The sequence below is a fragment of the Doryrhamphus excisus genome, linkage group LG12, assembly GCF_037039965.1.
Source record: "Doryrhamphus excisus strain RoL-2023G ecotype Guam linkage group LG12, RoL_Dexc_Guam_v1.1, whole genome shotgun sequence".
NCBI classification, from domain to species: Eukaryota; Metazoa; Chordata; class Actinopteri; order Syngnathiformes; family Syngnathidae; genus Doryrhamphus; species Doryrhamphus excisus.
The window spans coordinates 17,637,980-17,663,093 of NC_136368.1; the positions used below are offsets into that span (position 1 = coordinate 17,637,980).

General features: G+C 37.6%; 1 protein-coding gene across 1 annotated transcript in view; it reads left to right on the top strand.

Moving 5' to 3' along the window:
* The first annotated feature begins 375 nt into the window (after positions 1–375).
* dpp10 (dipeptidyl peptidase like 10) overlaps positions 376–25,114 on the top strand; it is a 91,822-nt gene continuing 67,083 nt past the window's right edge. Inside the window, exon 1 of the mRNA XM_058082843.2 lies at positions 376–580. Coding sequence (XP_057938826.2) covers positions 521–580 — 60 coding nt within the window. The 5' untranslated portion in view covers positions 376–520. The remainder of the gene's footprint in view (positions 581–25,114) is intronic.

A 25,114-nucleotide genomic window follows, 5' to 3' on the forward strand; every position in this document is an offset into this window, starting at 1 on the left:
TTATATGACTTGATAGAAGCATTGCCTTTGGCCTTAGTGCTCAAACATGATGAGATCGAGTTGCCATGGCGACTATGTCCTGCTCCATTGCCTGTCCATCATTTCCGACTGCACGTTTGGGTCTTTACTACAATTACAAATACTTTATTGTGTACAGTAGTTGTAAAAAAAAAAATACAATTAGGAATTAGTGTTTGTGATGTCATAATATGAACTTACATGGTGCACACCTTGCAGTGATTGTGTGTGCGCCCTCGGTGAAGCATCATTGCTGAGTATAGCAGCACACTGGCAACATCTCAGCTTCCACCAGCGCTCTGGAAGCTTCATCGCTGCTGCTGCTGCTGCTGCTTGAAGAAAAAAACACTTTTATTCCCGAATAAAATAAGACATTTATTTCCCGGAAGATCACTTTTGTCCTTTGGGGGTAAAAAATTCTCACTTTTACTCCCTGGAAGAAGATTTATTCTCCATTTTCTGGACTTCATTGTATCAGTTGGATCCTAGCAGGACTTCTAAAATGAACCAAACCGCCACCGTATCGCATCAAGTTCAATGCCAGTCGACAAAGAGCATCAAGGTAGGTTGAGCGGTCACATATGATTCATTGATGTTTATTGCAGCGATTGTTTAAAAAAAAAAAATCATCTTAAAAGTTCAGTGTCAAATCCGAGCTGCGATGCGCAATTGACGCAGCGTCAGAAGAATGTTCCAAAAAAAAAAGATGGTATTGAAATAAGTCTTGATCGCTGTTTTTTTTCTTTGTGTCTTGTTGGAAACTACTACACTCGTTTGTGTTTGTTTGTGATAAGATTGGACGTTTTTCGTGGAGTGGAGGGATTCCTCGGGATTTGATGTGTGGATGCGTTGGAGTCGCGCTGACGCAGTGGCCGCATTTCATTCATATCACGTCGTGTTAGAAATACTATTAAACTATTATTTCTATTGTTGTGGTGGTGGTTGAGCATATATTAATATTAAAGACATGCTGACTTTGCGGTTAGTGCCTGTAGTACTACTACTACTACTCATACTAATAGTAATAATGATTAGAATGCAATTAATAAAAACAATAATTGGAATAATGTCATTTTGAATGTATCAAACAATAACGTCAAACATATTTTTGCATGCATCCAAATATTCATTATCGATTATCGATAGCATTATCGATACCAGTATGATATCAGATATTTTTCAGTTATGTTTTGCTGTTCAGTTATTATAATGGTGTGTAATGAAACTGTATTTTGTTGAACTTGTTACATTGTCGGGCTGCACGGTGTTCAAGTGGTTAGCATGTTGGTCTCTCAGTCAGTAGGTATCACCGATTTAGGCATTTCTGTATTAGTTTGCCTGTTCTCTCAACGCTTTTGTGGGTTTTTAGGATTTAGACTTATACAAGTTATTGATCTGCAAGGGAAATTGTTTGGTTATAGTTGTTCAATTGCAGAAGAAAAAGACAGACACTAAATAAACAATAACAATACACAATAAAATGCAATGCAATGTGAATAAAATATAATAAAAAAGGAACAAATAGTGTGTAAAAATACAGTAAATACAATTAAATTGACATTTTATCGAAGTGAGGACAGACATTCATTCATTCATTTTCTACCGCTTATTCTCACAAGGGTCCCGGGGGTGCTGGAACCTATCCCAGCTGTCTCCCAGAGGCGGGGTACACCCTGGACTGGTGGCCAGCCAATCACAGGGCACATATAGACAAACAACCATTCACACTCACATTCATACCTATGGACAATTTGGAGTCGCCAATTAACCTAGCATGTTTTTGGAATGTGGGAGGAAAACGGAGTACCCGGAGAAAACCCACGCATGCACGGGGAGAACATGCATATATATGTATATGTATGCATATATATATGTATATACATGTGTTTGTATATGTATGAATATGTGTGTATGTGCTATGTAAGTATATAAATAGATATTGTAAGTGTATTGTATTGTAAGTGTATATGTGAGAAACATTAATGTAACATAGTATGCATGTCTGAAATAAATTAAGAAGAAGAAGAAGGTGTATTCCCCACATTCCAAAAATTCCTAAATTTATATATCATAAGTTTTTTGCTTGTGATAATATTTGTGATTGTATTATGATCAACAAATTAAACAAATTAAACGCAAAAATGGCAAAACCATATTATCATCTTGAAAAATGTCAATATTGGTATTAGTGATACTGGCCTTGTATCAGATCGATACCTAAATTTGTAGCATCACGCATCTGTATTGACTCATTTTGTTGAGTCCACTGTGACTTAACACTGGTATTGATTTTGCAGAGGCTTTTGCATCACTTTTCACCCCCAGGATCCCACAAGAGAGATTTAGCTTGGAGCAAATGTATTTATCTCCCTCAAACCCTCCCCCCCCCCCCCGGTATTCCCGTGCACATTTGGGACATTGGCTTGATGGCTTGAAGTAGGAGTTCACCTCCAGGCTGCACATTTCATCGGTGTTGTTTTGGTTGAGCAGATACATAAATTCATGACGAATGATGGAAATAAAGGCACCTAATTAACTCATTCAAATCCAGCCATTTTTCAAAAGACAGATGATGGTGATGATTTTGACTCATCATTCAAGGCTATATAAACATGGAACGTACCAAAAGAAAGATTAAATTGTGTTTGTTTCGACCTTTTGCTGTTCTTTAGTAATCGTAGAGTTTCAGGGAAATATCAGTTCCCAACTAAAAATGGGAGAATTACAGTTCAAGCATAATTTTTTTTGATCTGTGTATGTCGGGACTCAATTTATGGTCTCCATTGTTTTTTCCAGTCCACACCTCCATGGTGATGATTTTGACTCATCTTTCCAGGCTATATAAACATGGAACCTACCAAAAGAAAGATTAGATTGTGTTTGTTCCCTTATGGAAAAAAAAATATTGCAGTATATTGGCAAATATAATGCAATGTATTAGGAAATATATTTCCATATATATTGGGATCTTATGTTTATATTTTCCAAAATATTGCAATATATGCATAGATCATATATGTGTATATATTGATACATATAAAAAATATCTTGCGATCAAGACCAAAAGAGGACTATATTTTTACATATATAAAATTGCATATAATTTGGGATATATAAACTCATATATTATATATTTGGATTTAATATATTTCAATATATTGAAAGCGGCAATCATTTGTATATTCTGCAATATATTGTCATATATTACATGAATATATAATATATTGTATAATATATGTACAAAAATATATTATTCCATGTATTTATAATATATAATGTATTGGAAAATATAATGGAAAAATAATATATTATAATATAATACAATATATTTAAAGTAATATATTGATATTTCTACCTTTTGCTGTTCTTTAGTAATAATCGAGTTTCAGGGAAATATCAGTTCCCGACTAAAAATGGGAGAATTACAGTTCAAGCATAATTTTTTTGATTTGTGTGTGTCGGGACTCAATTTATGGTCTCCATTGTTTTTTCCAGTCCACACCTCCAAACTATTTATTTTTGAATGCTTCTGAACTCAACTCCTATTTGTCAGTGTCAGAAGTACTTAGACACATTGGCTATTGGGGAGGGGGGGAAAACCTAGCCCCTTCACAACCATTATCTCTGCTTCAAATGGTTCAAGGACTACTTTAGAATTACTTCGGCTGGGATTTTTTTAAGTCGCTTTTGAAAAACATTCCTATCGTTCAATCATAGACTCAACCTTGTGCTCTCTTCACAATACTTAGATGCACTGACACAGCTTCTTGGGTTCTCTATCAACCCCACTTTATAGCTGCCATCTGCATGTGGGTGGACCTGACACTCGCAAACCACAGATAATGACAAGCCTCAGGCTGTTAACCAGTCTTGCTAGAAAGAACTGAGTGAGACCCCAGGAGTTGAATCCCACATGCAAGCTGCTGTCTAATACTGACTTGCTTTTGTAGGGCATTTGGAAGATATTCTACAATAAAAGGTGTCTATTTTTAATCGGGAATGTGGAAAAATGTGTCCTATCCAGATTTTGTTTTCCGTTAAAGCTCATTTTAAAGCTACGTAACAATTTAGTGCTTTGGTGTAAACGACTGTTCTTCAATTAATTCACATAAAGCAAGTGAGAAAAACGTCAACATTGACATATGACATTATGAAAAATAGTCACAACAGCTGATGGTAGAAGCACTCTCCGGTCCCAATCCCAAACCTTCCTTGCTCTGAGGCACAGCAGCAAAACAACTATCCTCGATGTGCCGGAATACAAAAGTTACTGCGGTGAATGCATTTTTTTTTTGTGAGCAGGTGTGATGTGTCTGCTCGCGTGTTTAAGCAAAAGCCTGCCACACAACGAGCAGATATCATATAAAACGGAAAATTGCACCACAACAATATAGAAACAAAAGTTCTCCTATTTGGCGACAAAAGAGCATGAATGCAGGTAGATCACAAACATGATGACTGGATTAGCCTGCTGCTGTTTTTAATGTGACTGTCAGGAACGATGACACGCATTGTGGCTTCTGTTGTGCAGTCCAGTGGGCCCTGCGCATTTAAAGGCAACGAGAAGCGTTCTTTTGATTGGTTAAGATTACACTCAGGTGTGTTAAACCCTCAAACTCCTTTTCTCCTTCCTCTTTGCTTGTGCCTGGTCGACGTAAACAGAACCCATTTTGTTATTTCATCCTATTCAACTGAACAATTGTGAACACATACAGAAAATGTCTTGCTAGCTATAGCTATATATGTATGTATGATTTCATACTATTATATATATGTATATAAATAAAATAAATAAAATAAATAAAATAAATAAAATAAATAAAATAAATAAAATAAATAAAATAAATAAAATACATAAAATAAATCATACTATTCTTGCTGAAATTTATATTATAATAAATATAATATTTACTTACTTTTTAAAATGATTAAATATGAAATTAATTTAGGGCTGCACGGCGGTCGTGTGCTTAGCGCGCAGACCTCACAGCTAGGAGACCCGGGTTCAATTCCACATTTCTGTGTGGAGTTTGAATGTTCTCCCCATGCATGCGTGGGTTTTCTCCGGGTACTCCGGTTTTCTCCCACATTCCAAAAACATGCTAGGTTAATTGGCAACTCCAAATTGTCCATAGGTATGAATGTGAGTGTGAATGGTTGCTTGTCTATATGTGCCCTGTGATTGGCTGGCGACCAGTCCAGGGTGTACCATATCATATCAATCGATGAAGCAGATTAATAAAATTGCAAGATTAATAGAATTGTATGATTTCACAAGCAAAACAATCTCCCTTTCACGTATACTTTATGTTATATGTCAACAACAGCACGCTCGGATTGTACCACCTCCTCCATTGTTTGCCTTCTGTCTGCTAGTAATATGCAAGCGCCGCTCATAACTCAGCATCCCGATGCTTGTCAAGTTCCCAGCTCATGACTGTCTTCAGCAGTGATGGATCGCTTAACTGTGCTTCATAAGAAGGATTGCATTGGCTCTTGAGTCACTGAGTGTATAAATTATAGAACAATTCCAGCTGATCTCTATATATCCTCCCCGGTGAGGACATTTCTTATTCCAAAAACCATTGTCACTAATTTGTTTTGGGGTCGATGCATATCTGACACTTACTGACATATATATATTATAGTAACAATGTAGAATATTTTTTTATGTATATAATTTGTCTGTAGAATATAGTCAAAGAAAGCATTGGAGTCAAAAATGTAAACATGACAGGTGAATTGTGTGTTGGGTGGAAGTAAGGCCAAATTTGTATTTGTGTTTTTTGTATTTGTAATTTTATATAATGTTTTCTTATAATAATAAGATATTATTATTATTATTATTTTCTTATAATGTTTTTTTATATAATAATTTTCAGCATTTCCCTCTCCCATCAAAGTGCTTTTGATCTTTGTTAAGGCTGCATTTGTAAATTCTTAAATTGCTTGCCTGGGTAAATAAAGGTAAAATAAAATAAAAAAATAAAATTTATTTCTGGGGACATGGAACGTCTCACTTACCTTCACCCACAGTTCGGACTCTGACACTTCGAAAGGCAAACTAGAGTGGGTTTATTACATGGTGTCCGTGTGTTGAAGTCACTTCCTTATGTCTTGGTGTCGGGAAACGGTCCCGACAGTCCTGACATGGTGACTCTATGGTCCGACCCGTAGACTTCAATGATTCAATAATTGTCAACAGTCACACAATTAAAAGTCTATAATGTTTGCATGCTGAACTGAAGTTCTTTCAACTGATTGGTTGAAACACTATCAAAAAAAACAACAATTAGTGCTTTTTTCCCCCCATAAATGTGGTCGAATTACACGTTAAGGTTCCCCTTCCTGCTCTGAATGAATTATGTTCTTACACCCTGCATGTTGTTTTGTTCATCTGTTTCGAAGAAGGGTGTTGATTGGTGTTACACCTTGATGCATGTGTGTGAAAACCAAGCCACCGTTATTATGCACAAGGCATTGGAACATCTGGGTGAAGTTTGCATGTCCTGGTGTTTCTCTTCTATGGCTTCCTCCCATGTTAGGCTAATTGGAGTTTGAGCAATTAAATTGACAATAGGTGTGAATGTGAATGATGTGTGTATATAGTATATATATATATATATATATATATGTATGTGTCCAGTTATTGACTGGCGACCAGTCCAAGATGTACTGTACCCCTTCCTCCTGGCTCCACCTTACCCTAATGAAGACAATTGCAATGCTTTAATAAGATGATTCAACCACATTCTTACTGTTTTTACCGTATTATACGCACTATAAGTCGCACTTTTTTTCATAGGTTGGCTGTTCCTGCGACTTATACTCCAGAGCGAATTATAAATGAAAAAAATGTTATGTTACATAAACACTGGACATCTTTTCTGTTTCTGTTTATTTTTTGTGTAGCTGAATAACGAATGTGTTAGCATATCTTACATCTATTCAGCCTGTTCTCTATTTTTTTTTATTATTAGAACTTCCAAAAGGACGTAATGTCAGTTTTGGTCAAGTAGTTAGTAAAAAAAAAAAGATAAATTAATTATAAATAATCAGACTCCAATGCAAATTATGCATTCTACCTAATTATTAATTTTTTTCATTAATTGTTCATTGTTAGAACTTGCCTTCCAACAGGATGTAATGTCTGTTTTGGTTAAGTAGTTTAATGTAGTTTTTTTTTTATATACTTATACTCCGGAGCGACTTATAGTCCAGAAAATACGGTATATTTCTTCAATGAAAAATGGGTATGTTCGCTAAGTTTCCATTGGCAGATAAAAGACAGTTCATTCCATTTTTTCCCAATATAAATTGAAATGAATCTGTTCCAAACCCCAAAATATTGCCGTTTTACATGCAGAAACAATATCAAATCATGACAGATGATGAATGAAATACAAATACTTTTACCTCTATTTGAAGAAGACGGTGATGGTGAGTTATTTCTTGAATTTTCCCACCTTTTTTTATTCAATTGCTGGGACTTGCAACTTTTTTTTTTTTTGGCTAGTGAGCAGCCACACTCAGTGAGTCACCGACACATAGGATGGTGCTTCTTTTGGGTACTCGATTCCAGCGATTAATAGACAGTAGTGCAAGGCAAATGTTTTGGTTTGTTGTGCACAATATTTTTTCATATATGAAAAATTGGGGCAAAAAAGTTTGGCAAAACATTCATTGATTCATTCATTTTCTAACGCTTTTACTCATGAGGGTCGCAGGGTGGTGATGGAGCCTATCCCAGCTGTCTTCGGGGCGAGAGGTGGGGTACACACTGGACTGGTGGCCAGCCAATCACAGGGCACATATAGACAAACAACCATTCACACTCACATTCATACCTATTGGCTGTGTTCATATGTGATATGTACTGCTTCATTGTCGGTTATTTTCATGTTTTTTGTTGTCCTTTTTTTCTCATTGCGGGAAGCTTCCAACTTCAATTTGCATAAACTTGCAATCCGGGTTGTTAAAGTGATTGTTATTATCTCCATGCATATTGTGTTGATGAACTTGTGGCTCTTCTGTACAAGATAATTACTCCCTTTGCACACTCAACACATTTCCTCAGAAATTGAAACCATTTAAGCAGCAATAGGATTTAATAGCAGCACTAATCTGTAGCGGTACAACTTGACAAATGATGCAATTTCCTGCGGCTATGTTTTTTAATAGGAAAATGAAGCTTTTTTACTTTAATCCTTGTGAACAGACAATGCATTGCAATCTCTGCAAATGATTTAGCTGACCTCTGGTGAAAAGCGACGTCGGTGTAACCGTTAATTGTTTTTTGCCAGTGGACTGTTGTGGCACATTTTTTGGGGGGTACTGACAAGAGACACGGCATTGGTATTCTGAATGTGTTGTGGCTTTCTTGCTGTGTAATAGAATGACAAAGTTGATGAAGCATGCATTTCATCACAGCGGGCCAAGAGTGTCGACACTGTCGATTGAGGCATTAAGCCACAAAGAAGAAAGGCATTTGTCTGAGGACAGACGTTATGCAATTCTGTTGTCTTTCTGCATGTACTGTCACTGTACTATACATTTTTTAGGTGAAAAAAAACCCAACAGCCTATGCCTTATTTGTATTGCAACCTATCTATATCTATATATTATGTAACCAAGCTGATAAGAAAAATTACATATTTTTGCTAAAACGAGCAAACAAAGCAAGTTTTTTTTGCATACACAAACACACTGCAGCTCCAACTTTTGTATTTATTTATTTGATGATTGCTGATTGTAAACCAAAAAGGCAAGCGACTATAAAAGAGAAGACACAAGCCTTGATAAACGCTTTATGCAATGAAATGGATGCCGTATTGTTAAAGTGGGAAATAAAAATGCTTTTTTCCTCAGATCAGAAAACACCTCCATCTGTCTTATAAATGAGTAAATGAAGTATGGAGCGATACTTCCATTACGGGAAACAGCAGACTCTTTTCAATATCTGTAATGTGTCCCCTGCTTGAATGTTAACGACTGCTGCTGAGATTCAATAATTGGACTCCGCTGAGAGGAAATGGTCATCAATAATTGTTTTCTTCTTTACTACGTTGATTAACAAAATTACAAATATAATAAAGAAGACAAACTGCTATGTGATAATTTGCGGACCATACTTCCAAAAGTGAAATGGATATTTATGGTCAGAATATTGATATGACAACTGGGTCGGTCATTGCTTTATGGAGATAGTAAATAGAGAATAAATAATAACTAGAGAAGGCAATTAGTCTAAAAATTACCCTGCTGAAGAGTTGACGCTGAACTGGAATGATGTATCGAGAATTGTCACCTTGAGTGTTTTGATGCTGGAATGGTTTCAAAAATGGGAATTTGTGGACCTGAAAATGTTTAATTCTGGGAAATTATTATTTAATTTTTTTATTTTTTTAAATAAATTTTTATCTAATTTTGTTATCATCATAATAACTGTCCATAACAAACTTACTTTTAGTTGTACCAGGCATTAAAATGGATGGATAAATTGAAGAAACAAGGGTGGTCTAATAGTGTAACTATGTTGACTGTATGCATAAATATATTTTTTATTAAAACAAATATATATTAAAAAATATATTAAAAAATAAAGTAAATTTTTCATAAATAAAATAAAATAAATCAAATTAAAATTCAAAACATTCCATTTATAAATATAAAATCTATTTAAAAAATCTACTTAGAAATGGTGATTTAAAATTAAATTACAATGTATGAAAAATATTGTGGACACATTTTGCTCACCTAAATAAATAAAATAAATAAAATAAATAAAATAAATAAAATAAATAAAATAAATAAAATAAATAAAATAAATAACATTTATTTATTAAAAAAATATTTTATATCTTGTATTTATGGTGAATTAGATGTTTTTTTTTAATCTAAACATCACTTATTTTACTGATGTTGCAATATCACGCTGCCTCTCACTAAGAGAGTTTCAAAACCGCTCAGGCAGCGTCCATTGTGCTGGTGTTGACATCCAAAAATGACATCTTGTGTGTCCCCTGAAAAAAATCGACCAAGAAATTTGTCTGCATGTGAAAGTCAAACTGAAAGCGATCAATCTTTATTCACTCCTCCTCATCCAGCATTCAAATAAAGTCATCCATCCAAACCGGCAGCCATCTGCATCTCGCCGGTGGTACAATGACGACATTCCCATGCTCACAATATTGCGGTTGAGGCACATATTGTGTTGAACGGAGTGAATTCCCGCAATAATAATACTATTTTCATAGTTAGAGCATAGAAAACCTGTTTATGACTTTCTAAATATGTTTTTTTAACCACCATTGGAGTCCTGTAGACATGAAATATCACTCCTATAGTCACATTTGCACGACTATTGTTCTTTGTTTACACCAAATTGTTAATGCGCTGGAAGGAGGTGGGGAGAAAGCAGCCAAGATAGTACCACTTCCACACTGAATTGGAGGATAACTTTTTTTTACACTGTATCGATGCCATGGCTGACTACATGCAGTGTTAAGTTAATATAATGTAATGTAATGTAATGTGATGTTTTGTGTCATTACTGATACCTAGTGAGCATAATATTACATATGACTTAAATTTGGTGGATATTTCACATTCATGTTCACAAAAACAGTCCTGTGCGAAATGCCGTTGACAGATGAAAATATTTTTCTCTTGTTCCAATAACTTCTGAGCTTGCAGAGAGTCCATCGTAAAAATAAAAAAATTAAAAAATTAAAAAAGTCAATCGTGCCTACAGCCACACCCATAAGGCAGCCAGCTCCTCTGTGACATCACAAAGGAGCAGCTTTGCAACGCCCACTGAAATCGAGCGTTTTGAGCCATCCCAAACTTCTTTCAGGACTCACTTACAAATGCTCAAACACGAGAATTAGCCAACATTCTAACGATATTTATATGTCAGAAAAGTGGAAAAAGTATAACAGGTCCCCTTGAAATAGCGATGATAGCTTTAACACTTTTTGGAAATTGAATCTTCAACTAGCTTTCCTTCTTTTTTGTTTAATATTACTAATTTACCGCATATGCAACCTAACACGGAACATCATACCAAGATGAGCGCTTGTACTGGTAGAAAAATACGATTGTCGATGGTTGGATGGTTGGATTCACCCTAAGAAGGGAATCATCTAGTCCGGATCCCTCCCTGGTGAGGTGTTCTGTGTCCAACCGGTAGAAGGCCTAGGGCACAGATCTCGGACACGCTGGAGGGATTATCCCTCCAGCCTACCTGGGAACACCTTGGTGTCCTCCCAAAGGAAAAGTCTGCCCCTGGAATTCAAGCTCACTGCTCAAATGAGAGTATTCATATACTTCATATTCCCACATTTCTTCATATGAGCTAATATTGCTAGAATATTGATACAGGGGTCCTAATCGACTTTTTAATAACCGCAAAATCACCTTGAATCGTGTTTATGATTATTACAGGAGTATTGTGTGCATGGAAACATACTGAATGAGTACAATGTAGATATTGACTGCATACATAATCACACAGTTTATCTTTCAAATAATAAAAATAAGTGAAAATTCCTGCTCTTGGCATTCTTTTGTTTACTTCCTGTGTACATACAGTTATTGATGTTTGATCGAGTGGCAGTACATGTTGTAAATTTTAGATAAATGAACGTTATACGCGTGTTACAGTAATTTATGGAGACACAAAAGTGTGTTAATACATAATTAAGAACTTGTCTTCATGTGATATTTGTTCAGTGCTTCATTTGTCAGAAGCGCTTATGTCAATAAATGCAAGAAAAAAAAAGATACAGGATCCTTTCTTGACAGTAAACTCAACTTTTAGAACATCCTTTTTTTAACGCTCACTTGACAGGAAAAGAGGGAATTTCACCAATAATAACACGACTGGAATATTCAATGCTGTATTGACAATAACTGCGAATGCATGTATGAAGCATGAAGCATGTACATATGTCAGCGGCTCCTCTCGGTTATGTAATCTTCCACTGATGGACAGATGGTGACAGTGAGTCAAGGAACTGCATTGCGGATGGAAATGCGAGTTCACGTGCATGACTGGTGAAAAAGCTGCCGCTGACAGCTCAGATAGATTGCTTCAAATCCCTTTGTGGAAAAAGCAGATAGAAACCGCTCGGAAAAAAAGAGTCGGTATGATTGCTCAAAAACTCTGTTTGACATATCTATTCGGGCTAATCAGATCATCAAGCAGGCAAGGCAGCTGCAGAAGAACCTACTGTATGAATAGTCCAGTGTTTATTGCCAATGTTAAGAGAAAACTTAAGTATCCACCACTTCGGACTTTTCAGATTTTTACCATATTTTCCCGACTATAAGTCAAGCTTTTTTTAATAGGTTGGCTGTTCCTGCGACTTATACTCCAGAGCGACTTATAAATGAAAAAATGTTATTTTACATAAACACTGGACACCTTTTCTGTTCATGGGTATTTTTTTGTAGCTGAATAACCATTGTGTTAGCATATCTTACATCTTACTATTTATTTTTTTATTGTTAGAACTTGCCTTCCAAGAGGACGTCATGTCAGTTTTGGTAAAGTAGTTAGTAAAAAAAAAAAGATAAATAATTAATTATAAATAATCAGAGTCCAATCAGACTCAGATGTGAATTATGTATGTTTTTTCTACCTAATTATTAATTTTTTTAAATTAATTATTCATTGTTAGAACTTGCCTTCCAAGAGGACGTAATATCTGTTTTGGTTAAGCAGTTTGTAAAATAAATTACCTGCAAAAAATGCGACTTATACTCCAGTGCGACTTACTATGTATGTTTTTTCTACCTAATACCTAATTATTCATTTTTTTCATTAATTAGTTATTGTTAGAACTTGCCTTCCAAGAGGACGTAATATCTGTTTTGGTTAAGCAGTTTGTAAAATAAATTACCTGCAAAAAAAAATGCAGGTAATCAATAAAATCACTGCAGGGACACAAGAGATGAGTGGAAGGAAGTGGGGAGAAAGTAGCCAAGATAGTACCACTTCCACACTTAATGGGAGGAGAACTTTTTTTTCAAAACTGTTTATATTACATAAATAGATATGTGCCCCGCCCCGCTTTTACTCATGTTTTAACTGTGTATTAACGAATGAATGTTGTATTTTAACGTATCTTTAACTCTGTTTACTTGTTTTTATTCTACTCCATTCTTCTGTAAAGTGTATTTGAGTATTTTGAAAAGCGCTATACAAATAAAATGTATTATTATTATTAATATTATAAACACTGGACACCTTTTCTGTTTATGTTTATTTTTTGTGTAGCTGAATAAGCATTGTGTTAGCATATCTTACACCTATTCAACCTGTTCTCTATTCTTTTATTGTTAGAAGTTGCCTTCCAAGAGGACGTAATGTCTGTTTTGGTCAAGTAGTTAATAAAAAAAATTATAAATAATAAATTATAAATAAGCAGACTTATACTCTAATGTGACTTATGTATGTTTTTGTACCTAATTATTCATTTTTGGCCTTGTGACTTATACTCCGGAGCGACTTATAGTCCAGAAAATATGGTATATACTATAGAATCTCAAAGTTGACCAACTTTTTGCCTTATTGCCATAAACATCTCCAATACATATGCCAGGCATTATCCTTGCTAATTGGACAATAAAATACATAGAAATGTAATGTAATACTATCCTCATCCTGATTGGGTGGAGGGGTGAATTTGAGTGTTAAGATAAAATAAATAAACATAACTAAAATGTAATTCTTTGTTTAGCGCGGTTAATTGGTTCCGGACCCAACACTCATGATGACTAGAGCCCTTGAGACATGACATCATTATCTTTACACTCATAGTACCCGGTATAGTAAACAATAACAGACAATCATGCAATTGAGTTACGGGAGGGACAGGAAGTGATGTCAGGTGTTTAGAGTTGAGTTTTAGTACGGTGTTAGTATTTAAGCAGTGGTACAGATTCCATAACTCCGGTCAATTGGAGGTCTTCCTGCTGGTCCTGTCTTCCTGTTCTTGATCTACGACCGATAGCGGCAAACCTTTCACCTTTTGCATACACACGGAATTGACCTTGGTAGGACAGGAACACAAAAAGACGACACCAAGTGATGGAAGACAGGCCGACCTCCTGACCGAACCTTTGTGAGGTATATTAAAATGCATGCAATGTTTGAATGTCAAGATCTACAGTATGCTTTCTCCTGCATCCGTCCTGTGGGAGGGAAAGCCAGACATCACAGGGGAGGGGGGGGGGGGGGGGAAGGGGGGGGGCGATAAGAAGGAGAGGATATAGGAAGGCAGGGCATGCTTTGAAGATGCTTGATTGAATTCTGAACATTGACATGACCTAATTTTGAAATTGAGCGATTCAGCAAAAAAACATCAACAAACAAAACAACAAAAACGGGACAAAAATGTATCAATTATACAATTATTAAAAGTATTTTTTTAACTTGCAATACAACTCAATACAACTAAATACATTGAAGAAATATTATAAGTACTGTTAAATTGTGGGGCTGCACAGTGAGCGAGTGGTTAGCATGCAGGCCTCACAGCTAGGAGACCCGAGTTCAAGCCCACCCTCTGCCATCTCTGTGTGGAGTTTGCATGTTCTCCCCGTGCATGCGTGGGTTTTCTCCGGGTATTCCGGTTTCCTCCCACATTCCAAAAACATGCTAGGTTAATTAGCGACTCCAAATTGTCCATAGGTATGAATGTGAGTGTGAATGGTTGTTTGTCTATATGTGCCCTGTGATTGGCTGGCCACCAGTCTAGGGTGTACCCCGCCTCTCGCCTGAAGATGGCTGGGATAGGCTCCAGCACCCTTGCGACCCTTGTAAGAATAAGCGCTAGAAAATGAATGAAATAAATTGACGCTTTATCAAAGCAGTACAATTGTTAAAAATTAATGTATATGACACATTTGAAGTGTTCTTGTACATGCATGAGTTTTTAAATGGGGAAAAATAATATTAATGTTAACAATGATTATGTTCACTATGATTTTGTTATTGTGTCGCCACGCTATTTCTCATTCTCAAGCGCTTTCTGCACAGGAAGTGATCATGAAACATGACATGACCTTATTTGCGAGGAAAAATAACCTAGTTATGAATTAATCAAAGCATGAACAGCCGTTTGGTTGCAGAGGGAGAGGGAGAATGTCAGCCAACAGTGCCATCAAGTGGCCAAATGATGAAAAGTGTGTTGAACTGAACATTTTCTCTACTTGGATTTTAGGTAATTGTATTGTCTAAATGTGATAAAACACTGTGTGTGTATAAAATACTAAAGAGTACACCCATACACAAAACTACCCTGGACTCCAAAGGATTGAAGGAGCACAGAAAAGCAGTAGAAGTAATGGATATTAATGCGTAATACAATCGGGAGTAATGTACAAATAAGGACGACAAAGTTTTAGGAGGATACAGTCGACTAGCACAAAGATGTGAAAGATTTTGTCTGATGTGGTGCCCGGGATAACCACCGGAGGGCAGTGTTGCATTGAGTGTGAAAAGTTTCTGCACTAGAGTAGGACTAATTAATATGTTTGATGGCCACACAACCCCTCTGTGGTTAGAATGCTGGTTGGAATAGGGATCAAATACTTATTTCACTTAATTCCCTTATAATAAAAATAATACATTACAATTACACACAAATAAAAATAATGTACTATTCATATCTGATATTGCCTCTGCTGTGCATTGAGCACGTTTACATATGTCACCTTCAGGACTGTCTCTTTCACCTCATGACTTTTCTCTGCAGTTTATTCTCGGATCATCAAAAATAATAATGTCACACTTATGGTTGTCTTGCATACTGGAAGGGGTGTTGCAAAGGGAGGGGTGGGGGACAGGCAGGCTTATTGTGAGAAGGAAGTGTCATTATAATGAGACCAATACACTCCTCAGTGCTTACTTATCACTGTCCATGTCATAGAAGCCAAAAGGTGAAAACAGTATATAGCTAATATGCTAAATTAGTCCTAAGGTGTCTAGTTCCCCCTGTTTGATGTAGAGCAGGGGTGGGCAAACTACGGCCCGAGGGCCACATCCGGCCCACTAAGTGTTTAAATACGGCCCGCCCGTTCTTTCCAAAGTGTTTCATTGAAACTTAACATGCAACCTGGCATCATGGCTTGATGGTTTTCATGGTTTAGGTATTTAAAAAAAAATAAAAATCAATTTGTTTATTTGATGTGATCTACTGTTTACAAAGTGCTCCTGAAAAAAGGGACACAAGGACATATAGCGGGCGGCACGGTGGTCGAGTGGTTAGCGCGCAGACCTCATAGCTAGGAGACCAGGGTTCAATTCCACTCTCGGCCATCTCTGTGTGGAGTTTGCATGTTCTCCCCGTGCATTTCTCCGCTTTCCTCCCACATTCCAAAAACATGCTAGGTTAATTGGCCACTCCAAATTGTCCGTATATGAATGTGAGTGTGAATGGTTGTTTGTCTATATGTGCCCTGTGATTGGCTGGCCACCAGTCCAGGGTGTACCCCGGCTCTCGCCCCTGCAAAAAGCGGTAGAAAATGAATGAATGAAGCACATATAGCAGGTTGCATGACACTTTTACAGATACAGTAATTCCAGGTGGATTGTTATTATAAATTATAAATTAGAAGAATTATATGTGTAAAAAATATATAGTCTGGACCCCCGTCAATTTTGTTAAATCAATGCAGCATGCGAGTCAAAAAGTTTGCCCACCCCTGATCTAGACCCTTATTTTTTTCCAAAACTAAAATGATTAATAGTAGTATGTATTAAAAATCAAACTTCTAAAACCTTGAAGTGTATAAGATTGGGTAGTTTAATGCATGACAGTCAGCATTATTTCTGAAAAATGCAGGACCTAACAAGACCCGAATCGATTTAACTTCCAGTCCCTGTACCAAAGGCATTGGCCGGACCAAAAACTCTCAGCATAGTTCAGTTAGAGAACTCTTAAAGTGCCTATAAAACTTATCGTTTGTACCCACTTAAGTTTGATATACCAGAGGAACATCACATGGGTCACTTTGTCTAGCCGTGTGACTTTTTCCACACAGATTAGACGTCCTGTTTTATAGTAGTGATAATTAGAAAGGCTTACTTGTCTCTTTCCTAAAGGGACGGAGCCCAGAAGGCAGCCTTTGTTAATTGCTATGGTCACTGGATGTTCCTTTTTTTTACCTTTACCATTCCTTCTTCTGCTCATGCATTCTTCACCTAATTCCTCTTATCTCCCACTTAACGACTTCTTTTTCCTCTTCTACTTTGCTGTACCCTTTTCTGCTTTTTCACATTTGTCCTACTTTAAGATGTCAGGCGAGGCGAGTACACCCTTTAGTGTGCCAAGTCTTATTCCCAACAAGGAAAAAGACTTGAAAATCATGGATTATGTCCTTACAAACTGTATTTGGTGGATTTTTATTCATTCATTTTCTATGGTTTATTCTCTTCAGGGTCGTATGTGAGTCTACACCAGGTCCCTAGACTGGTTGTCAGTCAATTACAGGACATGTGTATTGCTATAAATGTGTTTCCTAGGGGGGTATAATGAGGGGCAGACAGGAAGTGATGTCAACGGCTCAGAGTTGATGGCCCCAACGGTGGTCATTGCCATCAAGCTCATGTCAAGTGGCAAAGCACTTGGTACTGACTCCAACCCAGTTGGAATATATGATTCAGGTGGCAAGAAATCGACCAAGAGCCTCACAAATCTGTTCAAATCCATGTGGTCCCAGGAGGAACTACCACAGGAGCTCAAAGACGCCTTAATCATTCACCTCAGGAACAAGGAACAAGATCATGGCAGACCGTAAACCACCTTCTTGGACGTGACTAAAAAGCCTTTGACACCATTTCCTGCTACGAGCTGTGGAGGATCATGGCCAGGTTTTGATGCCCCGCCAAGGTCATCGCAATGGTTCATGGCGGCATGTATACGCCAGAGTGCAGGTCGACATGGCCCAAGAGTTCCTCCTCGAAAACAACTGTTTTTCGGAAACTCAAGTCTGCAACAATGTTGGTTTTACGATCTTGGCAGTACTCTGACGTGTTTTCAAGGAAGTTCATACGGAATCGCCTAAGCCTGCTTAGCCTTCGAGAGGATTTCACTGATACCGCACATAATAGTCGAGTCATGCAATGACAGTAATGAGGTCTCTCCATGCTAGTTATTAATGATAACCGACACAATTCAATGCAAATAAAACATAAAGACTCAATTTGATTTAAAGGTCATACCCACAGCACACATGCTCAACCATAGCTACATTTATGTGTGTAATAACCATGTCATTTCATTACTGTGATCACTCCTCTCACAATTAATGACAGAGGCCACCTTGTACAAAAATAATCAGAACAAATGTCATATATTGATAATCATTGAAACTGTTATTGTGCTGACAAAACAGCATAGACCAGCATGGAAATGATGCTGGTCTGACAGACTGCCATTTATCCTCAGATAATCACATGACAAGCATTGGAAAATATTTCCTGTACATCACTTATGAACTTGATGAGTTCAAATCAAGTGCAAAGATGTAGAGGACATTTTTTTTCCGGACACTCGAAGTGTCGCTGACCCATGTCACCGTGATTTCCTGGGGTTAAATCAACACTGCAAAGTTTTACAAATCCTTTCCCCAATTAATGGCGAGTATAAAAGACGGAAGCACCCCAAAGGTGATGCGATTTAAATATCTCCACTTAATAGGCAGCGGCTCTAAGGGTTTCACTGGCAATTATTGCTTGTGACCCACAGCAATTATCACCTGCTCCCAGCAGACAAAAGGCAATTTTCAACTAATTGAGTGCTGAGACGCACAAAATGCAAGAGCTTGACCTTTCAGTGGTGGTATGGCAGAAACGTGGCTACTCTTTTGAGTCCGAATGGCTATTTGACAAAACTGTGACAATTCATTTTACAATATGCTTAAGGCTGGGAGGGGGAAAAAAAAATATTTTTTTCAAATTCATTTAAATTTGATGGCTTGAAAAGCCTGTTGGCTTTAAAGGTATTACGGTGCCAGTTCCTTGGTTAAAATGAACTACTCTCCACAAAAACCTTGTAAGGATTTTATATTGGTTGGATGGATGGACAGATGTGAAGAAGTCTTGACAAAAAAAATAGAGTTAGGCAAAATAAAAGACATTATGTGCTCTAATTTTGTGTGGCGCAGCCAATTTGGTAATTTGGTACACTGGACTGGGAGGGAGATAGGGTGGTGGCGCACCATGGGAGGTGTCCACATTATCAACTTGGCGCAGTGACAATTTCATGACAAAACAGCGAGGCAAAGGTGCGCAGAAATCTCGCTAGCTTGGTCTGTTGTTGGCGCAGCCGAAGCGCAGCCGAAGGGCAGCCGAAGCGCAGCCAAAGCACAGCCAAAGTGCAGCCGAAGCGCAGCAGAAGCGCAGCCGAAGCGCAGCCGAAGCGCAGCCGAAGCGCAGCCGAAGCGCAGCCGAAGCGCAGCCGAAGCACAGCCGAAGCGCAGCCGAAGCGTAATTGTAAATTTTACGGAAATACAGCTGGAATAGGTGCAGATTCTGCTAAATCTAAAAGGTTTTCTGTGCAGGTTATTGTGTGTAGCTGCTCTATAGGAGACCACAAGTCAATTCAAAGGGTAAAATAGGTCCCCTTTAAGGACACTAAACCAATATCTAGAAGCTAGACCAAAAGGAGCAACTGGAGCAGAACAAGCCCGTCAGGAAGACGACTACTACAAAAACAGAAGTACTAAACTGTGATAAAAAGGTAAGAAAGTAAAACAGCATGCTTAGTTCTCGGCAAATGATACCCCTGTTGGAACTTGATAGAACTTCAAGCTATCTCACCAAGCTAAAAAAAAAAAAGTGCAATTTAACTATAAAGCTTTCTCTTTTAAATGTTACTCACATCTTTATAGAGCACTACTCGGTTGGCTTTCAAGATGCGGAGAGGAAGACAGATGGAGCAATAATATGAACCACACGAATTGTGCTCCAGAGTCCAATAGACCAAAATCTATGACAAAAAGAACTCCTGAGGCTCCACGGGGAAGGAGCAAAATGAGTTAAAAAAAAAACCCTAAAAGGGTTACTATGGGAAACTGAGTGACCGGGCTGGCTATTAGACTGGTAGGAAGGTGATGGAAGTAGCAGTTGCTGGAGAAAGGCAAAGCAGGTAGCAGAAAAGGCAAGCAGGTAAGAGGTCCATGAGGAATAGGTCTGAGCACTCTTAGCATGAAGAATAAACCGACGCTTTCCACGTGGGAATCACCGTAAATGTAAATACAAATGACTGATAAATCATAAAAATAACTATATAATTGGGGTGACATTAGACTCCACAAGATTTCTCGTGGGTACTAGGCCTTTCATGTCTCCAAACAGGCAGAATGATGGTTCACTCAACAGCCTTTTTTTTTTTTTACCTATAAATGTTGTGACAATGTTGTATTCTCATGCTAAACGATGCTAACGTTTCAGATAATGAGGTTTGTGCATTTAGAAGTGAGCCCTGCACGCTCGGTTTTACAGAGTTTGGGTTATACTAGTATAACCGGAAGTCCTCAGGAGCGCTTGGGAGTGTGACCAATCACAACTCGAGTGGGCGTACCTTGAGGAGGGCCTTCAACGAAGAAAGAGGTGTAGAATCTGGAAGATCTAGAAAGCTTTCTGTGCGGGTTATTGCATGTAGCTGCTCTATAGAAGTCCACAACTCAATACCACGCACCAAAAATTAGCAAAATAGGTGCCCTTGAAGCTCGCACTTAATATCACATGGAATTATGATTAAAAAGGTTACATTTATCTTATAATTTAATTTTGTAAGATAATTCAAACCTGCAAAAAAGCCTAGAAAAGCCAAGAAAGCCAAGAAACTACAACATAAATGCTTTGTGTATTTTCCGGGTATTTTAATGAGAGATTGGAGGACATGTTTACATTTCATCTCTGTTTTCCTGGTTGGCACTAGCTTGCTTATTTATGATGCTCTATCTTTTTGCAGGATCAAAGCGCATGGTCTCTCTTGACCTTCAGCGCTCTCCGCAAGCTAACAATAGCTCAGTCACCTGACTTCAGTGGGGGTGAACTGAAAGACTTTGCTTTTCTCTATTATACACACTATGAATCATGTTAGATAGCCTTTTACGCACCCTGTGAGTATGTTTCCATGCACACTGTACTGACCTTATGGTAACGGTAATGGTTTTATTTCATTTGAACATGCATCAGATTACAATTGAATGCATCACATAATCAGTTCACAGTTCCACATGTCCAAAAGGAGTAGGAAGAAGCAAAGCTTATTAAATCCTATCCATCCATCTGGTACTTTTACAATCAGTAACTGTTACATTTGTTCACTTCCTGCTTTCCTAATATAATTTACGTATTTTTTATTAATTTGTATTATATAATTTTAAATTTATTTTAAATTTATTTTAAATTTATTTTTATTTTTTTTAATGGAGGGGTATTTTTTAAATTTTTAAAAAATGTTTTTTTAATTTTTAAAATTAAAAAAATAATAAAAAAATACCCCTCCATCTGGTACTTTTACAATCAGTAACTGTTACATTTGTTCACTTCCTGCTTTCCATAATACAGTTTCAGGTTGTTTTTTTTTTTTAAAGTATGAGGTGATATGACCATTCAATGACATAATGGGTACCATAGTAACTGTCAATATAGTGATATATAAAGCACATCATGACTGGTTCAAGATTTTTTGAGGTCCTTACTCAATCCATTCTATAGTTTGATTCCACATACTGAAATGCTATGGCTTTTTAACGTAGTCCTAGCATATAAGTGTTTCAAATTAGGGTTGGGTTGATATTGGCTTTAAGACCAGACATGTTTGCATCCACAAGCAAAAAGTTCCTGTTTACATGTGAATCAAACAAAATGGCGTTTTCCCTCACAACATCACCGTTCGAACATCATGAAGTTTGCACATTTGGAAGTTGGATTTTTCTTTTTTTCCTACATCATGCAAATAATATCAATATGGTTCATAGAGAAGGTGACAACAACCTTTCACACTGTTGTCATTCTGTCACACTGTAGGGGGGAACCGGGGTACCTGCAGGAACACACATATTCGCACCCACAGTGAGACAGATTCAAAACAAAACTGCCTTATATTTAAATGAATAAATTAGCTGCTTTTTAAAATACTCACATGCTATAGTTAATTTTATGCAGTTTTGTGGCTTAGTAAGAATGTAGCCATGTCTGACGGCGATGTCTTTTTGCTTTGTAGTAGTACTAAATCACATGCGAGTGCAGATATCTGGAAATGGGTTATTGATTACGCTGCTGCAGTGTTGATTTAAATTTGTGTGAGAGAACACACACAAAAGAAGGCATTATGTCAAAATGCTTACCTCGACCCGTGGATACGCAGACAGCTCACTGCAATCAGTTGATGTCAATTGGTCAATATGTTTGCCACCAATAGCAGACTGGCTTGTGTTGGAAACTGAAAAGAGGGACAGTGTGTGTGGAGTCTGGAGTGTGTGCATATATATTGATGTTAGTGTGGATGGATGTGGATGAATATTTAATGCAGTATCCCTGTCATGTCAGGTTAGGGGCCTCCTCTCACAAACACTGTGAATATCAAGGGTAGATGTGTAGATTGTGTTTCAGATTTCATGCTTTGGGGTCTTCAACCGGTGTCATCTAAATATTAGAAATGCATCTCTTTAAAAAGCAAAATATTGTGTGTACTTGCTGCATGGAGACTGAAGCAAGATGATAGATGGCTCAGGGGCAGAATAAAGTTCTTGGAGAATGAAGGGCAGACTCACTGTGGATCATTTATTCTCACATTCAAACCTACAAAAAAAGTTACTGTCTAATAGTTTTCGACTGTCAGAGGACGGAATGATGCCTTGCAGCTAGGGATGGAATGGTACATTTAATTTGTAATCTGATTTTTTTTGGTACATTGGTACCAAATGGTACACATTGAACGAGGGGCAGGAAGTGTTTGTCATGCCTGGTGTCGACTCGGTAAACATATCCAGTATTTGGCTAGCCGTAGTCACGGCTCACAGTAGTGCCAAGATGAAGCCAGAGCATAAACTCTCTTCCGTCTCTTCTGGGAACGCTTGGCCTTCCCAGTGAAATACATAAATGGACAAAGACAAGTAGCTCGACGAAAGCAGCGAACCAAGGTACGTAGCGCATAAATCTTATCACACTGACATTACATAACATTCCAAAACCATCAGAATGTGAATAATCTGTCCGCTTGTGGGACAGTGTGTTCATGATAAACCCAATGCAAGGAAAGACACAATGCAGCCAGCCTCACCTCCACATTAATTACACTGCAGCGTTAAATAATAATAATGCTCCTTGATAACAGGAAGCTGCATAGGGATGTATGCAAGGAGAAGCACACTCATCTCAACCTGCACTTCCATCTATTCTATTTTCATTACAGTGACTTTTGACCACTACTTTGGTGTCCTGAAGCTTCAACGACCTAGCTGACATTTCCCCTTGGGTGCCCTTTGTCTTCGTACATGCAGATACTGTTCATTTGGAAGCAGTTTCCTCTCCTCTTATCCTGCAATCATGGCATACAGTCGTCCCTCGCTATGTCGCGTTTTAATCAAACAATGATGGCTGGTTCATGGTTAGCTATGACCGATTATTAGTTCCAACATACTGAAAACAGCACACTCCAATGTATACACTCCAATGTATATTCCATAGACAGCACACTGTCTATGGAATAGTCAATGGCGCATGCGCAGTAAAATGTAAATAACATCACGTGATTCATCAAAGATGTTGGATGAGAGTGTGATTATCACGGTTGTTGGGACAGTTGCTACGCTTTTTTTTAAAGCAGCAACTTGAACGTTCGGTTCTTTTAAAGTTTGTATCAAAAACAAACTTTTAGTCCAATGATGACTGATCGCCGCCATTTTCAAAACCCGAGAGACATCTGCGTGTTACGTCACAGCTGAGCATACGCTGAAAGAACGCACCCTGACAACTTTCCGATTGAACGGGTACAAGATACCTCAATCGGATCGGGGAAAGGAATATTCCAATCTCCTGTCTATGGAATAGTCAATGGCGCATGCGCAGTAAAACGTAAATAACATCACGTGATTCATCAAAGATGTTGGACGAGAGTGTGATTATCACGGTTGTTGGGACAGTTGCTACGCTTTTTTTAAAGCAGCAACTTGAACGTTTGGTTCTTTTAAAGTTTGTATCAAAAACAAACTTTTAGTCCAATGATGACTGATCGCCGCCATTTTCAAAACCCGAGAGACATCTGCGTGTTACGTCACAGCTGAGCATACGCTGAAAGAACGCACCCTGACAACTTTCCGATTGAGCGGGTACAAGATACCTCAATCGGATCGGGGAAAGGAATATTCCAATCTCCTGTCTATGGAATAGTCAATGGGGCATGCGCAGTAAAACGTTAACAACATCATGTGATTCATTAAGAAGATGGTGAATGAGAGTGTGATTATCACAGTTGTTGGGACAGTTGCTACGCTTTTTTTAAAGCAGCAATTTAAACGGTTCGGTTCTTTTAAATTTTGTATCAAAAACGAACTTTCCGCTGTCGTCCAGTGATGACTGCTTGCCGCCATTTTCAAAACCTGAGAGCTGAGCATGCGCTGAAAGAACACACTTTGACAACTTTCCGATTGAGCGGGTACAAGATACCTCAATCGGATTAGGGAAAGGAATATTCCACCCCTGTGAATCCGATTATATATTCAATCGGATTGGCACTTTTCTTTCGGAATGAGGTGTATACAAAGGTTAGATTTTTCTGTTTGAGCAAATAACCTGAATGGAATTGGAATATTTGGGTCCATGTATACATACGTGGCTACTGAGATACACTTGAGGAAGGAAGATAACAAACAGAATCATTAATTCTCTTGATAAATGGAATCAAGTACAAATGTGATCACCAAATGCAATATCTGAAATAATGTAACTTAAAGAATAATCATGTTTTTTTTTTGTTTGTTGTCATGCAAAAGCACTGCCTGCTTCTGCATGACAGAAGGACCTTTTTTGTGTTGCTTTTTTTTTGCTGCATACCTTTTATTTCCCGTTTTG